The sequence below is a fragment of the Abramis brama genome (genome assembly GCF_963993115.1).
Source record: "Abramis brama genome assembly, chromosome: 22".
Lineage (NCBI taxonomy): Eukaryota > Metazoa > Chordata > Actinopteri > Cypriniformes > Leuciscidae > Abramis > Abramis brama.
Genome location: NC_139984.1, coordinates 32,546,416 through 32,569,003, shown reverse-complemented (window position 1 = coordinate 32,569,003; position 22,588 = coordinate 32,546,416). Strand labels below are relative to the sequence as shown.

The 22,588-nt window shown below is 40.5% G+C and overlaps 2 protein-coding genes across 2 annotated transcripts in view; both read left to right on the top strand.

Moving 5' to 3' along the window:
• The first annotated feature begins 307 nt into the window (after window positions 1-307).
• Window positions 308-12,791, top strand: toporsb (topoisomerase I binding, arginine/serine-rich b). The gene is made up of 3 exons (XM_084099848.1): window positions 308-529; window positions 3,002-3,988; window positions 9,598-12,791. Exons 2-3 carry the CDS (start codon window positions 3,002-3,004, stop codon window positions 11,434-11,436), a joined length of 2,826 nt encoding a protein of 941 aa, XP_083955974.1. The 5' UTR covers window positions 308-529; the 3' UTR covers window positions 11,437-12,791.
• Window positions 12,792-14,753: 1,962 nt separating this feature from the next.
• rigi (RNA sensor RIG-I) overlaps window positions 14,754-22,588 on the top strand; it is a 25,301-nt gene continuing 17,466 nt past the window's right edge. Inside the window, exons 1-6 of the mRNA XM_084099534.1 lie at window positions 14,754-14,995; window positions 15,932-16,063; window positions 17,153-17,334; window positions 18,269-18,413; window positions 19,898-20,068; window positions 20,141-20,239. Of these exons, the coding sequence (XP_083955660.1) occupies window positions 14,890-14,995; window positions 15,932-16,063; window positions 17,153-17,334; window positions 18,269-18,413; window positions 19,898-20,068; window positions 20,141-20,239 (835 nt within the window). The 5' untranslated portion in view covers window positions 14,754-14,889. The remainder of the gene's footprint in view (window positions 14,996-15,931; window positions 16,064-17,152; window positions 17,335-18,268; window positions 18,414-19,897; window positions 20,069-20,140; window positions 20,240-22,588) is intronic.

Sequence of the window (22,588 nt, the reverse complement as noted above, 5' to 3'; positions counted from 1 at the left end):
ATAATTATGATTTTCATATCATAATTATGACTTAGTATGTCATAATTTCGACTTTTCATCTCACAAATGTGACTTAGTTTATCATTATTTCGACTTTTTAAGCCAAAATTATGATTAATAAAAGCATGTCTTTTTTTCTTATGTGACGAATTTCTGCATTTACTATTCAAGAACCATATTTATGTATTTATTTATTTATAGTTTATATATTTGTTTCAAAGAAATAAAGAAAGAAAAAAAAGAAAGAAAGCGCTTGCAGTCACGTGATCGCGCTGCAGGTGCAGTACCGCTCCAGTCCGTTGGGGGCGCGCGTGCGCGTGACGCCTGCCGGATGAGGCTCTGCTGTGTGTTCTGTTTCTCAACAGCAGTGCGAAACTCCTTCACTTCCATCGGTTTTTAATGTACATTTTCTTTTCTTTTGTGTGTTTATCATTACGGATATCACGCTGATGTGATATAGTTGTGTTTATGGGCGGTTTGGATTATTTACAGTGTTTTTGAGGCTTTGTAATGAGGAGGTGATGATCAGGTGAGAGTCTGTTTCATAAAACTCTATATTTGTTTTTATTTTCAATCAGATTTCACTTATGTATCCGTCTATTATCGATAAAGATGTTTAATAATCGTTGCTTTGAAGGCAAGAGAGAGATATCTAGTGATCCTCGATAAAATACCGACAGCAATGTAACTGGTTATTTTTTTTTAAATATGTCACATTTTTGAAGTCATTTTGAACATAATATCAGTGTTCGATGACGTCACTGTTTTCTTCTTTTATTCAATTTTAATTATCTTAGTTTGAATTATTATTATTATTAATGTGTTGTATGTTATGTTATGTACACTAAATGTCGTATTAACCCTTAAAAAGTACTGTGAATCTACCATGGTATTGTGATGATTAGATGGCGATACCATGGTGTTTTGATGTAAAGTGTAGTACTAAATGGTTACAAGATTCATATACTATTGTATTTACATGGTATCCCAAAGTACTTTAAATATACCATGCTAATGCCAAACTTGCTGCTGGTAGTGTTATGTTAGGGAAGCAATTAAGTAATAATTACAGAAAAAATCCTTACGTCTTTGGTGTAACGTTACATGGAGTTTGTTGTAATTTTTTACTGTATAGTTGAAGACATGTCATATTACATGCCATCAATGTCATATATATATATATAACAGGGGTGTAACGTACACAGAAGTCACAGTTCGGTACATACCTCGGTTTTTGGGTCACATTTAGATACAAGTTTGGTACAACAGGAAAAAGCAACAAAACCCCAATGCTAGGTTTCTTTTCATGTATTTTGAACAGACAGTAGTGGACATTACAGTTTGTTCTACCGAGTGGCATTTAGTCCCCCTGAGTAAAGTACAGCTTCCTTTAATGTATTAAAGGGTTAGTTCACCCAAAAATGAAAATTCTGTCAGTAATTACTCTCCCTCATGTTGTTTCAACCCCGTAAGACTTTCGTTCATCTTCGGAACATTAAGATATTTTCGATTAAATTTGAGAGCTGGCTCACTCCTCCATAGGCTTCTCTGTAATTGAAACTTGCCAGCCCAGAAAGTTAGTAAAGACATCGTTAAAATAGTCCAAGTGTCTACAGTGGCTCAACCTTAAGTTTATCAAGTGACCAGAATACTATTTGTGCGCAAAAAACAAACAAAAATAACAACTTTATTCAACTATTCATTTTCTTCTGAGTGAGTTAATGTAGTGTAACAGCGCAGCGCTTCTGGGTTGTACGTCAGAACGGAGGCTCACTATTGGCCGACGCTGGTCATGTGTGTGATGCTGGCCAATAGTGAGCCTACGTTCTGACGTACAAACAGTGTGCGCCCCCTTCTGGTTTGGAGTGTGTATCGCCTGTGACTGACTGTATTTGTCGTCTGACTGTATGCACCGAATCGTGACGTAGGGCTGTGCAATTAATCGTAATTCATTTTTCAGTTTTTATTGTGCCTTCTAACGATTATAAAAACAAGATAATCGATGTAAAATGATTATTGTGCCGCTGCCACATCCCATCCTTTCCTCTTGTAATTTAGTGAGAATTGGCATTTTGACCCTCTCTACAAAACAGTGGATTCCTCAGTAAATATTCATCCATGGCATTTCATATTTTGGCGTTCTTCATTTATATATTTCTTTCACCTAATTTTTTAGGTGGGAACTAAATGTCACGTAAATGTATGGAAGCTTGTTTCTGCCACAGAATAAAACATTTAAAAAGATAATTGCGACTTTTTATCTCAGAATTGCGAGATATAAAGTCAGAATTGCGTGAAATAAAGTCGCAATTGTGTGTTATAAAGTCAGAATTGTGAGATATAAAGTCAGAATTGCGTGAAATAAAGTCGCAATTGCATCTTATAAAGTCAGAATTCTGAATTTATATCACGCAAATCTGACTTAATAACACATAATTGCGAGTTTATATCTCGCAATTCTGACATCTTTTCTCAGAATTGTGAGATATAAACTCACAATTGTGAGATATAAAGTCCAATTCTAAGGGGAAAAAAAGACGTACTTTTTTTTTTAACCTCAGAATAGTTTATATCACACAATTCTGACTTTATATCTCCCAATTGCGTATTATGAAGTCAGAATTGCGAGATATAAACATGCAATTCTGAGAAAAAAAGTCAGAATTTCAAGTATATTTCTCGCAATTGCGAGTTTATATCTCATAATTCTGACTTTATAACACGCACTTGCGACTTTATATCACGCAATTTTGACTTTATAACCTGCAATTGCGACTTTATATCACGTAATTCTGAGATAAAAAGTCACAATTGTTAGATTAAAAAGTCGCAATTACCTTTCTTATTTTTCACTCTGTGGCGGAAACAAGCCTCCATATAAATGTTGTTGACTCGTGTAATAAATTGCTTGTAATGTTCCTCATTGTAAGTTGCATTGGATACAATGTAACTAACTAACTAAGCATTGTACGCTGAGCTGATGTCTTTGTGTGTGCCGTAGATGATGGCGCCCACTAAGATGAAGTTGCGTGTGAGGAAGAAAGACAGTGTTGCCAAATCTTCTCAGCGTTTGTTGGCCAACGCGTCGCCAGACTCCAAATGCCCCATCTGCCTCGACGGCTTCAATAACGTGGCGTCGCTGGACCGCTGCCTGCACCAGTTCTGTTTCCGCTGCATCCACGAGTGGTCCAAAAACAAAGCGGAGTGTCCGCTGTGCAAGCAGCCGTTCCACTCCATATACCACTCAGTCAAAGGGGAAAAAGATTTTAAGGAGTTCGTGGTGCCGCCGATGGAGAATGGAGTGGCGGCTAACCCCACCGCTAGCAACGCGCCCCAGCGCGTGCTACGCCCCCGAGCCCTTCGAGGCAGAGAGAGGCGGAGCCACAGAGCGCAACCCGTCCCTTCGTCTTCACCACCAATGGAGGAAGTCATGTTCGGCAGTCTCACAGACGCGGCGGGGCTAACGGATAACCAAGACGTGCAGCAAATGGTGCTACGACTGACGGCGCGCAGGCAAGGGCGGGGCGAGGGGCGGAGCCTGCGACGCTTACGGGACCAGGATGTTGTCTCGTTCCGGCGTGCGCTTTACAGAACTGGCGTACGTGTGCGTAACGCGAGAGACGCTGGTCGGCAAAGGGATATTTCGGCGTCGTTCTTACGACAAAACCCTGGATGTTTGCGCCGACTTTTGCCTTGGCTGCAACGCGAGCTCACGGTGTTGTACGGGTCGCACGGATCGCTGGTGAACATCGTGCAGAACATCATCATCTCGCGCATTATGAACTATAACATGGAGGACTCGGCCATTCGGGACGAGCTCCGCCCCTTCCTGTTGGCGCGCACTGACCACTTCCTGCACGAGCTGGTGAGTTTCGCTCGCTCCACCCTCAACATGGAGACGTATGACCAGCAGGCCATTTACGACTGTCCCGCTCCCAGCTACGAGGAGGGCAGCAGCTCGGACCTTTCCGTTATCGCCATCTCTGAGGTGAGAGTGAGACATCTCTGGGCAACATTACATTTAGTGACGACTAACACACCCTTCACACATGATCATTGGTGCATATTTTTTATTCAGTGGCCCTGTTAGATGCATCTTTTTCGGCAACACTTGATCTATTAATACTAACACTGTCTTTTCTCCTCTCTTCTACTCTATATCTATTTAAAAAAAATACATATACTGCGTTACATCAAACTGGGAAGGGTCAGCATTTACATATTGTTGTCCTAGTGTTAGTTTAACTGCTTATATTGCTCTCCTCATTTGTAAGTCGCTTTGGATAAAAGTATCTGCTAAATTATTGTAAATGTAAAATGTTAAAGCATTAGAGCATTCACACTCATGTCAAGTCAAGTCACCGTCATTTATATAGCGCTTTTTACAATACAGATTGGTTCAAAGCAGCTTTACAGTGATAATAATAGGAAATGAATGAAACAAAGATTGTTTTGGCTGGACAGCAACTCTAGAAGGAAGTAATTGTCCAGCTTAAGTACGTTTTCTGATTGATTCGTTTCCGTCGTAAAATCATTAGCTGTTACTTGTTAACTTAGGGCAGTGCTTCTCAATTATTTTCTGTTATGCCCCCCCCTCCTCCTAGGAAGAAGTAAACATTTTGCGCCCCCCAACTCTCCGCCGCGACTGTAAATAGTATAATTTGTCTATAAAATTGTTATAAATACACCTCTGCATAACATTGTATCCTTATTAACATTAAAGAAAACAAAAAAAGAAAGAAATATAGATCAACTTACAACAAAGAATAACTTTATTAACATTGTTTTTTAGTCTAACAGAAAAGACTTAAAGTGCATCAGTTTGCCTGAAAAAAAAAAAAAAATCAATCCTTATTTAAAGGTGGGGTATGTGATTCTCTTTTTTGTCCATTTTTTCAAAATCACTTGAAATCCTATTCCTAACCCACTTACAGCCACTGAGTTAGAAGCACTGAAATGAAAATTAAGCAATTTAATCATCTGTGGAACGGGCAGGACTCGAAAAACTCCAGCCAATCATTTCCAAGACCACCTAGAATCATTGGACAGTAAGTTCGTCAATCAAACGGTCGTACCATCCCCCCCTCCCCCATCCCCCTCCCTCCACATGAATGGGTGGAGTCAGGGCCAGCGTTGGAGGAAAGAAGGTAGGACCATTTGAGTTGTGTATTTTCAAAATCTGCCGGCCGTTTTGCAAACCCCATACCCTGCCTTTAAAGTGTAAACATTTTTTTGACCTTTTGATACTGAAAAATAAAATTAAATATAATCAGTAAATAATAATAAATTCAAACTGATCAGCAACATTAACTCAGGAACACAATATATAAAACGCTTTGACCTATAAAACAAAAATGAATAAAACAATTTGTGAAAATAAAATGAAATATAATCAATAAATAATAATAAATTCAAATTGATCAGCAACATTAACTCAGGAGCACAATATATATAAAACACTTTGACCTATAAAACAAAAATGAATAAAACAATTTGTGCTGATTTTTTTTTTATCAAAATGAGGAAGTCAGGATTAATGGCCACAATGAGCACGTTTTGCAGTGCACAGCTTTTCGAAGCGGGGTTTGAAGCATGATACTGCAACTCTTAGCTCCTGCTCAATGTTTAACTGGGACCTGTACTTGGTCTTCAGTGCAGCAACAGCAGAAAAGCCAGTCGCACAAAGATACGATGTTGCAAAAGGAAGAAGAATGCCCATGGCCCTATGCCCTAAGAGTGGATACTGCCTCTCTACACTCAGCCAGAATTCACTCAGTGTCTGTGATGTGAACCTCAGTCTCAATGTGGAGTCAGACGACATATCAATGAACTGGTCCTCCTCTGCAGAGCTGAAACCAGTTGGAGCTGGTGCATTGAAAGGATCTCTCACCCAGTCATATTGGGAACTGTTTTCAGGGAAGTACTTTTTAAAGAATCCCATCAGTGATGAAATATGCTCCTTAATATATGGAATCACTGAGGTGCAGGGCTCCAGACTAACGTTTTTTACTAGGAGTGCTGGAGCCCCTGACTGAAAATTTTAGGAGCGCAAGCAGAAAATTTAGGAGCACACCTTAAATCAGCTTGCAATGCAATTATTCAAATTTCCCCCAAAATAACTGTAATACTGACAAATTATTTAATAATTAATAGACTTAATGTGCAGTTTTATTTCAAGTTCACAGGCTCCAGACTAACATCTGAGGGCAGCGGCACCGCAGACACTGAGTTCTACAGAAAAATATCTGGTGGCACTGGGGCTGACAATAAAGCACTAAGCTTAATTTAGGGTGTAGATGAAATTAACTTTAATTATTATCATTCATAATGTCTTAATATTAATTAAAAAGCAAACCGAGTGAAAAAAATTATATTAGGGAGTGAAAATAGCCAATAAGCATCCTACTGTTTACAATGGTAATTTATTTATTTTATTATTTTTAAATAAGTGTTTAAATAAGACAATTTTTGAAGGATGAACAAAAAATGTGTTGGTCATCACATTAAAAATAACATTTATATATGATAGTTTTGAAGTGCTGTAAAAAGATGAGTAACAGTAACTCGTAAGCGTTTGACTGTTTCTGTCACATTATGGTTACAGTTACTACATTAAATCCATGGTGAATGTTGCTGATTTGTGGACTGAAAGACTTCTATAAGTGTTTCTCCTGGTTTCCACGTCAGCGCTGTGTGATCTGATATCTGTGGTTTATAACAGAGAACTCTGCGCCGAATCAGAATGTTTCTCACTGGATCTCGCAGCGATTATGTTATTAATTATGAGGCGAATTCAATGGATTTCTTGACTGGATCTCCAGAGTCTGGATCTCCTAGTAGCTAACAGTGTCGCGTGATCGAGATCGGCCCGCGACTGGCAAGTTCGGGGCGCTGCGCTGTCTATTATTGGTCCGAACTAATAAACGGTCCGTGAAGCATAAAGGAGTAGCGCATTTTCGTTCCGCTTTCATTTTGTTTGGATTCGCTGCTCGGCAACGTTGTGGTCACGCCAGCGCGACCTAAATAAATATTTGGTCGCACCGGCAGGAAAAATGGTCGCAGTCTGGAGCCCTGAGGTGGCATCATAGTCAGTAGTGTCAACAAATTCATGCAGGTTCTCGAATGAATCAGTATTTCCTTCAAGTCGTAAGCTTTCGAGTGAAAGAGCTGATCTTGTCTGTGACCTGAGGCAGGTGTTTATCTTTCCCTTGAAGCTGTAGATTTAGTTCATTTAGCTTTCCAAATATGTCACTCATGTAGGCAAGTTTTGCCAGGAAGTTCTCATCAGTCATCACTAAATTTTTCTGTGAGGTCATACTTATGCTCCTGCTCCAAAAACATTCTTATCTGCTCTCTGAGCTCAAAAACTCGGGACAAGACTTTTCCTCGTGACAGCCACCTTGCTTCACTGTGAAACAGCACAGCTTGATGTCCAGCTCCCATCTCCTCACAGATACCAGAGAAGACTCTTGTTTTTAGTGGTCTGGTCTTTATAAAATTGACTACACCTACAATGTCAGTCATAACCTCACTTAATTCAGAGGAAAGGTGCCTTGATGCCAGTGCTTCTCTGTGTATTACGCAGTGTGTCCACTCAGCATTAGGTGAGGCCTTCTTGATGAGTGCCCGAAGTCCTTTTCTCATCCCTGCCATGGTCTGTGCACTGCAAACACCAATGCAGTTCTCCCACTTTAGCCCATTCTCAGTTAGGAAGCAGTCCAGCATTTTGTATAGCTCTTCAGCTGTGGCTCTGGCTCTGACATATTTACAAAAAAGTAGATCCTCACACAGGGAGTTTGTAACGTCAAAGCGCACATAAGCGATAAACAAACAGTCTTAGTTGCTGTCAGTTGCTTCATCGAACTGTAAGGCAAAACGTTTGTCTTTGAGTTTATCTACCAGCTGTTCTTTAAGATCGTTAGCAATGTCATTTATACGCCTGGCAACAGTGTCATTGGACAGAGGGATAGTTTTTATTTTTGCAGCACTTGCGTCATCCAGCATGACAGAGACCATGTCTAATGCTGCAGGCAGTATCAGCTCCTCTGCTATGGAGTGGGTTTTTTGCACTGAGCAATTTGGTACGCCACCTTATATGATGCTAACAGTGCTCGCTGGTTTACTGAAGTAGCATTCACAAAGCGAGACGATTGTTGGCAATAATCGGCACGTTTTCGCTGAAAAAAACTCAAGAGGCTTATCAGCGTGATTGGGGTGTAATGTCTTTAAGTGACGCCTTAATTTATTTGGCTTCATGTTGTCCGCTGCCAACATTTTTAGACACAGTAAACATACCGGTCTTTCTTCGTCTCCCACCGTAGTCATAGTGAAGCCAAGCGCAACATACGCTTCGTCATATTTCCTCGTCTTAGCTTTCGGGAGACTTACGTTTGTCTCATTATCTCCGTCTCTCTCCGCCTTTCTTTTCATCCCTGTTAAATATTTTTCCATGGTGTTTGTTATCTGCACTTCATATCTCCTGCTCTGTGCTGTGTGCTCTTGTTCGGTGCAAAAAAACCCACTTCCTGAAAAAGCATGTTCCCCGGGGTCTCGCGCCCCCCCCCCCCCCGGCATCGAAACTTTAAATGCGTTCTGGCCGTTCATTTACACGTCAACGTCAAGTATATTATTGCTGTGCTCGCATTCATAGAAATAAAGTGAGTGTACATTGTTTGTCGTCAAAATAAACACGAAGATGCAGTAATTTCACCATAAAATACATAATTAAAGACCAAAATATGGAAAGAAATCAACAATTTGCAGACATACAAACTTTAAATTAAAAACACAAAGTTCTTTATCTTATTTTTGAACTGTCACTGTTGGCATAAATCTTAGCTGAAAATTTGCATTTTGCTTTCTTCTTAATTTAAGTAAACTTCCAAGGGGTCCTAGTCTTGGAACGAATTATTGTTTAAGCAACAAGAATGTGCAAAACATTTATATATGTACTTGTAATGTGCTCTATAGATCAGTTTTTGTTCGAGGAAATATTGAGGTTTCCGTAAACGTTCATATGACCCTAAATTTGTTGTGAGCCATCACACAAAGACAGCCGCCTTAAATACAAATAAAAAACTAGTGGTTTTGCAATACCAATAAATAGAGGTAAAAAATTAAACCTCGGTTGGACCACTAGAGATGGATTGACCCTAAATGCAGTGACCGAGTGGTGTCAAACTCCAGATATGACCAAATATCCCCAACCATAACGGTCTTTTCTTCCACTGGTAGAGTATGTGTTTGTATCACCATAAGTTAGATTCTAAGGGAATACACAAACTAATATAATGTATGCTTTCATTGCGCTACAATTCACTTTGGAAAAGGTTGTTCACCAAATTCATAAATGTCAGTATGTCTATATCAGTATTGAGTATGTCTATATATCTCTATATAGTAAGTCATATGATAGCTGTGTGTAAGGAGCATAATTTAACTCTTGAAATCGTCCCCTATGAGGTGTTCTGGCACTGTTTCTGTTTATTGTAAGCAGATAATGTCAGAGAACAGCAGAAGGGTGTTATTGTGGTTTTGGTTCTGTTCATGCAAGTTTATGAGGTTCATTCTTAATGGTTGCATTGTTTTTTCTCACAGGATGATGATGATGGTAATGACAGTGAGGACAATGTGACAGAGAATCCCTCTGCTGTCCAGGAACACCTTGCATCCGTTGCCAATGCAAGTGGAACGGAAAGTTTGCTGAGTCAGTCAGCGTGGGATGACGAGACGCCTGGTCCCTCCTATTCAACCCTCTTTCCCTCTTCTAGCCAATCACAGGATGAGGGGGCGGAGCCAAGTTCAAGCACAGCCCCGCCTTTCGGCGGCCCTGACATGACTGGCCCTGCGGCAAGTAGCAGCGTGTCAGCTGGACGGGGGGAAGATAACGAAGAGGAAGAGTGCCTGATTGTGGGATACGTGAAGCCGATGGCCGAACGGACCCCAGAGCTTGTCCAGCTCTCCTCGGATTCGTCTGAAGAGGAGCAGGTGGCAGCCGATAAGGAGACGACAACCACAGTAACGAAATCGGAGACATCCCAAATGGAGCTCCCTTCACAGTCCCATATGAACCTGCGTATTCCCAGTTTATCCCCAGGCCTTGCTCCCTCATGCAGTCCCCAGCGGACACACTCGGACTCACACAGCAGAGAAAGAGAGACCGATTACTTGTCCTGCCGCGCTCACCCGTCCAACGATGGTTCAGATTTACGGCAGAATCGAGATGACACTGAGCTCAAAGTGCATGGGAGACGCTCAGTCAGTAAAGAAAAAGCCAAGAGTTTAGAACAATCATGGCACGCCAAGACCCCAGATTGCTCGCCAACCCAAACACGTTCGCCTCCAAGTTGGTCCGGTCAGAGTCCCGTGGTGTCTATTTGGAGTGACAGCCCTGTCTCTGGGTCAAACGCTAGCGACTGCTCCACCTCTCTAAACAACACGAGCCAAGAGCATTCGTGCCACGTGCGAGAGAAACTCTCACAGTCTCCTTCCTACTCCAGGAAGAGGAGAATCAGGGAAATGAAAAGCAGGTCTCCCGACTTGGACTCGTTCCTTAGTTCCCGCCATCCCAGAGAGTCACAGCGCTGTCGTAAACGCCGCAAGCGAGCGATCAGTAGCAGCAGCGCCGACTCGCAATCCGAAAGGTCCTGCCTGGACAAACCAAGTGGGAAACGCAAGTACAAAACCCGGCACTTGGAGCGAGCGGCCCAGCGGCTGCACGAGGATGGAACTGCAACCAAGGAAAAGCGGCGCCGGCGCAGTAGGGAACGATCTCCCAGTGTGGAGATCATCTATGAGCGAAGGGCGCCCGAACCGCATTGGCACCAGCGGAGGAAGAGGAGGCACCGAAAGCGAAAGAGGGAACTCCGTTCACCCACTGTAATCACGATTGACAGCGACAGTGACCGCACCATCGACTGTCTGGACCGTGTCATGGATATTATAGACCAAACCGCTGCAGATGTTGAGCCGAGGGACGGGACTCCTGGGCAAGATATGATCCACAACTTGAGTTGTACCTCCTCAAATCCTCAATCCGAGTCCTCGAGTCCCGTAGTCCGCACTGATCCAACCACTGAACGCACACTAAACCTGGACGACTATGTGGTGGACGTAGTCGACCGCAGTAGTTCCGACTGCTCCCGAAATGCAGATGCCAGTAACCACGAAGAGTTTGTGCCCGACCCCTTCCCAATGGCTTCGATGTCACCAGCCCCACCTTCGGACACAAGACTGCTTGAAACTATACTGCAAGATCTTGAGGAATTCCTACCAGAGGCGAGGCCGAGTCCTTACGCAAGTTCTCACGTCCAACAGGAGCGAGATTCTATCCCTCGAAAAGACCAGTCGGACACAAGAGGAGTTGCAGAAAACTTGGAGAAAAGAAACACGGACGGAGACGGGCCACAAGAGCCGGTGACCAACATTGCTAGCTAGAACTAAAACAGACTTTTTCTTACTTGTATAATGCTTATCTGAATCGCTTAGCCAGTCTAGAGGTTTTTATAATCTCATTTAAAGATTTCTGCTGGGAACAGATGCTTAAGAAAAATTCAGACGTTTTTTTTTTTTTTGTCATTTCCAGTGTCATTATTATTGTTCATGTTGTTTATAGTTGCAGTGATCCTCTTCCTCGAATCTGGTGCTTACTTACTGTGCCACTACCCAACAACAGTCATGTCTGGATGGTAACCCTTGTTCCCTTAGCCTCTACTCTAACCCTTTGTAGCAGCAAATACATTAGGGTTACTATCTAGACTAGTGGTTCTCCACTTGTTTGGTTCAGGTCCCAGATTTAGTTTCAGAAGACACATGGCCTTTGACCAACTGAGCAAAATATATAAGAAAATGTATTAGCAATGCTAACTGGACTTGGTGATATGGTTAGTTGCATTTTCTGCTTTTGAACAGACCAGACGTCTGTTTTTGGGACCAGACTCACTGGTTGAGAACCACTGTTGATCATTTGTTATTCAGTCCCACTGAACTTTGAGAATTGTGTCTTCTTTAAACTCAGGGAACAGGTGACGTGCGCCTCCATGCCTTCGTTACGCATACTATGTGCTTGTGGGACTATGGTGACACCCTGGAGATATAATTCACTGATCATATCTACTGAACACACAACGAGCCTTCTTTACAATAGCTGTCCATCATGTCAGCCAACAATCAATAAATGCATTTAATAGATGTACAATCCAGCGTCTGAATCGGTTTGTCTTTCTTTTTGAATTGCAGCATTAGTTCATCAATTTTGTGACCTGCTCATGATTGTGATGTGTTGTGTTTTTACCAGTTGGGATACAGCAGAGTGATGAATCCTGTGTCTTCCAGGTAATGCTTTAATATCTTGACTACAGTATCAGGCATTGATAGTCTTTGGTAGAGTTGGGAGCCGGTTTGTTTGAAATTTAATTGCTGTCAAAACTGTTGCCTCAAATAGCCAAATTAATTAATTTATTTTGTTTATTTATTGCTTATCACATAGTTATGAAGGTTTCACAGACAAGGCTTAGATTTGAGATTGACTGTACAACTAGATGTGACAAGAAATCTGAGGTATATTTTTTACAGACTGCTGAAAGCTACAGAACAGAGAAGCAAATGGATCGCTGCAATTGACAGAAACAACTGGTTTCCAGGCAGAGAAAGGTGGATTTGCTGCTATCATTTTGTGTCAATATGCTGAATTTTGGGGTAAAAGCTTAACCTAGCTATACATTGCAGTTACATATTGTATTTACAACTCATCAATTAAATATTTGTTATCCTATAATCTGCATAATTTAATGTTTTTAAATAAACAGACAAAAAAACTATACAAGTTTTATTGCTGGACGACATGATGATATAACATTGATATTTAGTGATCACCTGGATTTAGACCTAACTATGTTGTATTGATATAAAGCGTTCACAGGCAAATTTGCTTTATTTCTTTGGTGTCAAAATCAGTCACATAAATGTCAGGAAACACGCTGCATGTCAATATCCAATATCATGTCAATATATCTGGTGAGTTGTAAGGAACACTATAGTTTAAACTGATAATCGTTTGTTTTACTCGCGTTTTCGCAGTTTCCCCCATTAAATCCAGTAACGCAACAGATTTTTTGCCACTCAGTCCCATAGCTCAGTCCGGCTGAGGGAGTGTGTTCCCGCGTGCGGGAAAGTGACGTCAAGGTATGCGGTATTAGCATCTTAAAATATATATTTTTTACAGGCTATTGAATTATCGCTAAAAACAAGATGTGATCAACAAAAGTTTATGTAGTTATATTAAATATAACTAAAAATAAAATAGCCCCCCAACCACCACCACCAGTGGTGTAGTCTACGTGATACGCAGGTATACGCCGTATACCCACTAGAAAAGGCCAAGGATTTCCGTATACCCACTTAAAAAATCGTGAGGATGCGTAACAACTTCGTTTTGTGTCAGAACTTTCACTTTCATTCATAAATTCACCCCGTCTGTGTTTGCGAAGCGACACCGAATCGCGGAATCCAGTCACAAATGGAGCTTGCTAAGCAGAACGTCACCGAATTTGGCTATTTTTGAATGAATAAATCAAAAGTAGGGATATGATATGGACCAGTGTCTGTGAATATTAAAGTTAAAAGAGACTGCAATTGTTCTACGCGTCTCTGGGAATGAATGAGCGCTCAATGTGTGCTCCACTACACACACACACACACACTGAAGCACGCGTGATCACGCTCGTGGTGTTTTCAGCGTTTCACTGTATTGAGACATGAGCTACTACATGTGCACTTCATCGCAGAGCTGCTATGAGAGTCACTTCACGAGAATTTCACCATTTCATTTGATAAAAGTCATTCATTCGTTTCATATACAAACACAGAAACTGTAATGTCTTTACGACAACCTGTCAAAATAAAAGTTCGGTATAACTTGAAGAAATTATAACAGAAATATATTACTATTGCACAGTAGAGTATACTTCAAGTAGGCCTAATAATAATAATACTTTATTAAAACACACAGAAACTCAAATGTCTACAACCCACCAAAATAAAAGTTCGGTCTAACTCAAATAAATTAAAAAGAAGTAAAAATGAATTTTAAAATAATAATAATAATAATAATAATAAAATCTATTAAAACGTTATTTTAAGGGAATATCACACAAGTTTTCATACATGTTTTAATTTAAAGAGTAGCCTAAACTTGCCAAAACAATAACACCATTTTTTATTACAGTATATTACAGTATACTCACTATAAAAAACTAGACTACACCACTGACCACCACCCTCGCGATTTTCGCCTATGATAGGACTGTAAACTGTGATTAAAAAGTAAAATTCTGTGCTTTTTATATCAGTTATACAGTTTAACTATGTTTATTTTAAGACATGTTTTTATGTAGGAACCATAGCTTCATACTGTGGAATTAATTCTTCTCCACACCACACTTCTATATTTGTTACCTCAATATTATTATTTATTATCAGACATGTTTTCCAAAGTAGTCTTCAGCCTTTGAGGTGAAATTATTTTGGGAGATCCCCTTTAAGGATTTTGTGGATTTACTCGTCCAAGGGACACTTTTGATTTCATTTTCGCTGAAATTCTCAGTTGTTGTTGTGGTTTTCGCAGCACTCAGGAACTGACACAGTGAGGAGTGTTGGCCGTGTGTTAAATCCTCGTGAGCTGACTAACAAGAGAGCAGTTTGGGGCATCGTAGGCGTTTTGAACACGCCTTTATAGACAGCTCACTGGATGTTGAGACGGCTGACGAGACGCTGTTCCTTGTTGGTTTCGCTTTTGTTTCTGTATCAGATGTCGTGAGCTCAGGCTCAGTCAGGACTTATAATCATAAGCAGTCTTCATCATTATCAGTCCTGTGACTGTCCGCCGCAAAAATGTACGAGCTGGAAAAGGAGAATTTGCGGCGCTTGAGCGATTATATCGCGAAGATTTTACGACCTTCACTCATCAAAACCTTCATGACGACGCACTTTGACAAAGGTGAGTTAATGAACGAATAGCAGCAGGTAATCATTTCCATACAACCTGCAGAAACTTGTTATCATAGTCAAAATATCCCTCAGTTGATATTTGATTAGAGTCTTTTTAGATATTGTATATTCTATCTCAGAAATATATTTGTATTGTTTAATAATGTGTATTAAATAATCAGAGAGTGGCTGCAGGACTTTTAATAAATAAAAGACTTTTATGTCCTATATGATTGTTGTAACTTATTGGTGGTGATAAAAAGGACCCCAAAATATTATAAATTAAAATGTAAATATAGATATTTTTTCTTTTATAAATTTAGATTAATTTAATTATTTATTTATTAACACTGTTTTTTCTAAACTTTTTCACAGACAATAGCACTGCCTTGCAGATTTTGAATAAAAATTAATTTAATGAATGTTCCAGATATATATTTTTTGAATATTTTTAGTACTATATTTAGTAGCCTAATTTAATTTTTTTAGTAATGTAGGAATCCTACATAAACAAATACTATAAATATTGTACCACACCAGTGTTGTTTTATTTTTATTATAGTTTTATTGATATTTTTTAGGTAGTTTTTATTTTTAGATTTTAAGTTTTCATGTTAATTAATTTAATTTTTAGTACTTTTATTAATTTTTGGGGGTTTTTTTGTAAATATTTCTGTTTAGTTTTTTTCCAGTTAATAATTTTAGTGCTTTATTTTATTGTATATAGTTTATTTCCAAGACAACATTTCTAATTTTCATCTAGCTTAACTAATATATATATATAATTAATTTTATTTCAGTAGTTTTTAGTTAACGATAATAACCCTGATTCACTCTATATGGTGAGTGGGACTTTTTTTCTTAATGGTTTGTACGATTTTAGTTTAATTTAAAATGACTGGGCAATTCCATTCTGTGTAATTCTATTGCATTCTATTCTGCACAGAGGTGGTGGAGAGGATTCTCTCTGCCGAGGAGACGTCTGTGACCGCCGCGGCCCAGATGTTGCTGGACCGGATGTGTTTTCTAGAGGAAGAGGGCTGGTTTCAGGCCTTTCTGGACACCCTGTTCGCCTCAGGTGAGATCAGTAATTACAGGAGCAGGCGATAGATGCTATTATCTACACTAAGTGAAAGTGGCACTATTTTATTTTGCAATCTGTAAAAATAGTTGTTAGATTCTTTTTATACTTAGTGCAAATAGTGGCAGATACTATTTGCACCTCATTGTGTTGTAGTACATTATAAAACAGTATGCAATAACAACATATTCAGTGTATATGATTATATTTATTCAAATGCTTTATTGGGACATTGACATTACCTCCCCTAAACCTACCTGTTAAACAGTTTATTCCCAGTATTAAATACCAGTTAGGCACCTTATTTCCACTTTTTGACAATTTTTTTAATTTGTATTTAAAATAAATGCTAACTCCGAACTGATTTACGATGAATGACGGATTCGAACTAGGGTCGGACACGTCAAAATCTAACTCTCCACACCACTGTTATCAGACAGGTTTCTTTTGTAATTTCGCCTAGCTCAAATAGAAATAAAGTGTAAATAGATGTTCCGTTTAAAGTCCTCCTGTAGTCAATAATTTGATCCCTTAAAACTCATTTTTAATCACCAAAATGACATATTTAAAAAAATTTTCCTTGTAAAAATGTCTTCATGCCTTAAAATATCTTGAATGTAACTCGACACCCTTGCCTCATTTAGTATGCGCGGTTCTATAAATATGCAAATGAGCCCCGCCTCCACTCACTCACTCAGCTCAGAGATCCACTGGTTGACGATCACACGTTGATCTGATTGGTTACAAGGTAGTTTGTGACGTCAGAAACACCAGTGATTTCAAAGCGTGTTTTTGAGACTGTCTTTGGTTCACTGCAGTTTTAAGGAGGAAATACTCAGCAATGGTGTCGACTTATGAATTTACACATGGTTTGTCTTAAAGCATATTAAAAACACCATTTTCACCACAGGGGGACTTTAAAATCAGTGGAATGTTTGTGGAAAAGGTTCTTTAGATTTTCAAAATGTTCTCCACACTAAGAAAAAATGGTTCTTTTTAAGAACTGACCATTGAAAGGTTCTTTGAGGAACCAAAAAATGGTTCTTCTATGGCATCACTGTGAAATCGCTGTGTGTGATGCTGTAGAATATACCGGTCTGCACAAGGCTATTAAGGATTGGGACTTCGGTGAGTTAGAGGAACTGACTGAGCACCGAAAGCTTCTGGAGAGAATCGAACCATCGATCACGAAGCTCATAAAGCCCAGCGAGCTGCTCACGCACATGAACGACTGTCTCAAGCCCAGAGAGTGTGAAGAGATCAAAGCGGTGAGTCTCGGCCTGCTGTGCTTGGGTTGTGGGAAGTACACTATATACACTACCAGTCAAACGTTTGGGATCGGTAAGATTTTTATGTTTTTAAAAGAAGTCTCTTCTGCTCACCAAGGCTGCATTTATTTGATTCAAAATACTAAAAAACTGTAATATTGTGAAATATTATTACAATTTAAAATAACTGTTTTCTATGTGAATATATAGTAAAGTGTAATTTATTCCTGTGATCAAAGCTGAATTTACTCCAGTCTTCAGTGTCACATGATCCTTCAGAAATCCTTATAATATGATGATTTGATGCTCAAAAAACTGATTATATTTGAGATGCTCAAATAAACTAATTTATTCCAAATAAATGCGGTTCTTTTGAACTTTCTATTCATCAAATAATCCTGAAAAAAAAATTGTACACAACTGTTTTCAACATTAATAATAATAATAATAATCCTGAAAAAAAATTGTACACAACTGTTTTCAACATTAATAATAATAATAATCCTGAAAAAAAATTGTACACAACTGTTTTCAACATTAATAATAATAATAATCCTGAAAAAAAATTGTACACAACTGTTTTCAACATTGATAATAATGAATGTTTTTTGAGCATCAAATCATCATATTAGAGTGATTTCTGAAGGATCATGTGACACTGAAGACTGGAGTAATGATGCTGAAAATTCAGCTTTGATCACAGGAATAAATTACACTTTAAAATATATTAAAATAGAAAACAGTTATTTTAAATTGTCATAATATTTAACAATATTACTGTTTTTGTTGTTGTATTTTTAATCAAATAAATGCAGCCTTGGTGAGCAGAAGAGACTTCTTTTAAAAACATTAAAAATCGTACCGATCCAGAACGTTTGACTGGTAGTGTATGAACGTTCCTCTCATTCTGTGTGTGTGTGTGTGTGTGTTACAGGTGGATAGCCAGAAAGGTCATATCGCTGCCAGTGAGAAACTGGTGGACACTCTCCTGCGCTCGGACAGATCAAACTGGTTTAAGGTGCTGAAGATGGCGCTGGACGCCTGCAGCTGCTATCAGGCCCTGGACCTGCTGGAGTCCAGTAATACTGACATATCCAGACACTCGTTTTATCTTTCTTTCATTTGTTCATTCATTTATGATCTATCTACACTATATTCCCAAAAGTGTTGGTACGCCTGCCTTTACATGCACACGAACGTTAATGACATCCCAATCTTAATCCGTAGGGTTTAATGTGGAGTTGGCGGCTATAACAGTTTCAGCTCTTCAGTGTGTTTATGGGAATTTTTGGCCAATCTTCTAGAAGCGCATCTGTGAGGTCAGGCACTGATGTTAGACGAGAAGGCCTGGCTCCCAGTCTCCGCTTAATTCATCCCAAAGGTGTTTTATGGGGTTGAGGTGCATGGGTTTATGGGGTCATGTTGGAACAGGAACATCCCCAAACTGTTCCCACAAAGTTGAGAGCATGAAATTGTCCAAAATGTCTTGGGATGCTGAAGCATTACGAGTTCCTTTCACTGGAACTAAGGAGCCAAGCCCAACCCTTGAAAAACAACCCCACACCCTAACCCCCCCATCCACCAAACAACCCCACACCCTAACCCCCCCCTCCACCAAACAACCCCACACCCTAACCCCCCCATCCACCAAACAACCCCACACCCTAACCCCCCCTCCACCCCCCCTAACCCCCCTTTTACCCCACTGCATCTGACGCTTTACATTGCACTTGGATGCAGCTGCTCGGCCATGGAAACCCATTCCATGAAGCTCTACGCACTGTTCTTGAGCTAATCTGAAGGCCACCTGAAGTTTGGAGGTCTGTAGCTGTTGACTCTGCAGAAAGTTGGCAACTTCTGCGTACTGTATACCCCGCTCCGGGATTTTACGTGGCCTTCCACTTTGTGGCTGAGTTGCAGTTGTTCCTAATTGCTTCCACTTTGTTATAATACTACTAACAGTTGACCGTGGAATATTTAATAGTGAGGAAATTTCACGAATGGACTTATTGCACAGGTGGCAACCTATCCCAGTCCCACGCTTGAGTTCACTGAGCTCCTGAGAGCGACGTATTCTTTCACAGATGATTGCAGAAGCGTCTGCATGCCTAGTGCTTGATTTATACAACTGTGGCCATGGAAGTGTTTGAAACACCTGAATTCAGTGATTTGGAGGGGTGTCCCAATACTTTTGACAATATAGTGTATCTATCTCTCTGTCTATCTATCCATCTATCTATCTGTCTATCTATCTATCTATCTATCTCTCTATCTATCTGTCTGTCTGTCTGTCTGTCTGTCTTATTATCCATCCATCTGTCCATCTATCCTTTTGTCAGTTCATCCCTTTCTCCATTCTTTCTTCCATTTTTACATCCATCAGTGATCAACCACTCATTCATAATCACATCCATTCTTCATATCCCCCATCAACAATATGATCATCTTCCATTATTATATTGTAATATCTTTCCGATTACTCATGGGACAATCCAGCAATATCAGTTCATTCTGTCTCATGATGATGATGAAGATAATGATGAAGATGATGAATGTCTTGCAGATGGAGGCAGTACGGCCGCAATGGGCTGCGGATCAGACGGCGAGGCGGATTCCATGACGACAGAAACCGTGACGACAGTGAGTTTTGAGTTCAGAGAGGAGAATGAGAGTGAAGAGATGCTGATGAGCGCCAACAACATGACTGTCACAGAGACACCCAGCGGGTTCACAGGTACACAGCCCGACATCATGTGACCTTCACCTCAGCGCTCTTGTGTTTGCTGACCTTTGACCCTCCTTGCAGGTGAATACGTGCGTTCAGGCGAGCGTAAGCTGAGGGACTATCAGAAGGAGCTGGCGGACGCTGCTGAGGGGCAAAACACCATCATCTGCGCCCCTACAGGTGCGTCACACCAAACAAAAGAGACTTTCACATACAAAACACCTTAAACTGACCAATGAGTTTGACTAGCATTCACACAAGCGTTGCTGCTATTCGTATACCAAAATACCATTTGCTAGTAATTTTAATGCTAGAATGTATCGTTGAATTTACCTAAAAATGTCAGGGCGTGCTTTTATCCAAAGCGACTTACAAATGAGTAGAACTAGTAAAACCAACAAAAGGCCAATAATATGTAAGTGCTGTGACCAGTCTCAGTTAGTCCAGGACATAACACATGGCAAGTTTTTTAATAGATAGAATAGAAATGGAATAGTAAGTGTTAGTATTAATGGATCAAGTGTTGATGATAAAGATGCGTCTTCAGCCGTTTCTTGAATATGGTTAAAGACTCAGCAGCTCAGGTTGAGTTCAGCAGGTCTTCACCAGCAGGGAACAGTCCAGGTGAAGGTCTGTGAAAGTGATTCTGTGCCTCTTTAAAGTGATTCTGTGCCTCTCACCACAAGACGAATGCACCACAAGCTTCCGGAGACATATGTCTGCAGTTGTAAGTTTAGGTTTAGGGGTGCAGAGCCAGTGGTTGATCTACAGGCCTCAATGCAAACATCATTGATCTACAAACATCAATGCCTTGAATTTGATGCGAGCAGTAATTGGCAACCAGTGCAATTTTATGATGAGAGGAGTGACATGCGATAAAGACACTCTTGCTGATCTGGATCAGTTGCAGAGGTTTGACAGTGATGCTGGAAGGAGAAAGCATTACAATTGTCCAGTCTGGATAGAACAAGAGCTTGGACAAACCCAGCTGAATGGAGAAGTTGTGATGAAGTGTTGGGCTGGTCGATAAGACAATCAGTTCTGTCTTAGCTAGGTTGAGTTGAATGTGATGGTCCTTCATCCAGCAGGAAATGTCTGTCAGGCAGGCTGAGATGTTCGCAGCTACCGTCGGATCATCTGGCTGGAATGAGAGGTTGTGTGTCATCAGTGTAGCAGTGATAGGAAAAGCCATGTTTCTGAATGACATATCCTAGTGATGACATGTAGATGGAGAAGAGAAGTGGTCCCAGCACTGAGCCCTGAGGCACTCCAGTAGTTAGATGATAGCACTGATAGGAAAAGCCATGTTTCTGAATGACATATCCTAGCGATGACATGTAGATGGAGAAGAGAAGTGGTCCCAGCACTGAGCCCTGAGGTACTCCAGTAGCTAGATGATAGCAGTGATGGGATAAACCATGTTTCTGAATGACAGATCCTAGCGATGACATGTAGATGTAGAAGAGAAGCGGTCCCAGCACTGAGCCCTGAGGCACTCCAGTAGCTAGATGATAGCAGTGATGGGATAAACCATGTTTCTGAATGACAGATCCTAGCGATGACATGTAGATGGAGAAGAGAAGTGGTCCCAGCACTGAGCCCTGAGGTACTCCAGTAGCTAGATGATAGCAGTGATGGGATAAACCATGTTTCTGAATGACAGATCCTAGTGATGACATGTAGATGGAGAAGAGAAGTGGTCCCAGCACTGAGCCCTGAGGCACTCCAGTAGCTAGATGATAACAGTGATGGGATAAACCATGTTTCTGAATGACATATCCTAGCGATGACATGTAGATGAAGAAGAGAAGTGGTCCCAGCACTGAGCCCTGAGGCACTCCAGTAGCTAGATGATAGCACTGATCGGAAAAGTCATGTTTCTGAATGACATATCCTAGCGATGACATGTAGATGGAGAAGAGAAGTGGTCCCAGCACTGAGCCCTGAGGCACTCCAGTAGCTAGATGATAGCAGTGATGGGAAAAACCATGTTTCTGAATGACAGATCCTAGCGATGACATGTAGATGAAGAAGAGAAGTGGTCCCAGCACTGAGCCCTGAGGCACTCCAGTAGCTAGATGATAGCACTGATCGGAAAAGTCATGTTTCTGAATGACATATCCTAGCGATGACATGTAGATGGAGAAGAGAAGTGGTCCCAGCACTGAGCCCTGAGGCACTCCAGTAGCTAGATGATAACAGTGATGGGATAAACCATGTTTCTGAATGACAGATCCTAGCGATGACATGTAGATGAAGAAGAGAAGCGGTCCCAGCACTGAGCCCTGAGGCACTCCAGTAGCTAGATGATAACAGTGATGGGATAAACCATGTTTCTGAATGACATATCCTAGCGATGACATGTAGATGGAGAAGAGAAGTGGTCCCAGCACTGAGCCCTGAGGTACTCCAGTAGCTAGATGATAGCAGTGATGGGATAAACCATGTTTCTGAATGACAGATCCTAGTGATGACATGTAGATTAAGAAGAGAAGCGGTCCCAGCACTGAGCCCTGAGGCACTCCAGTA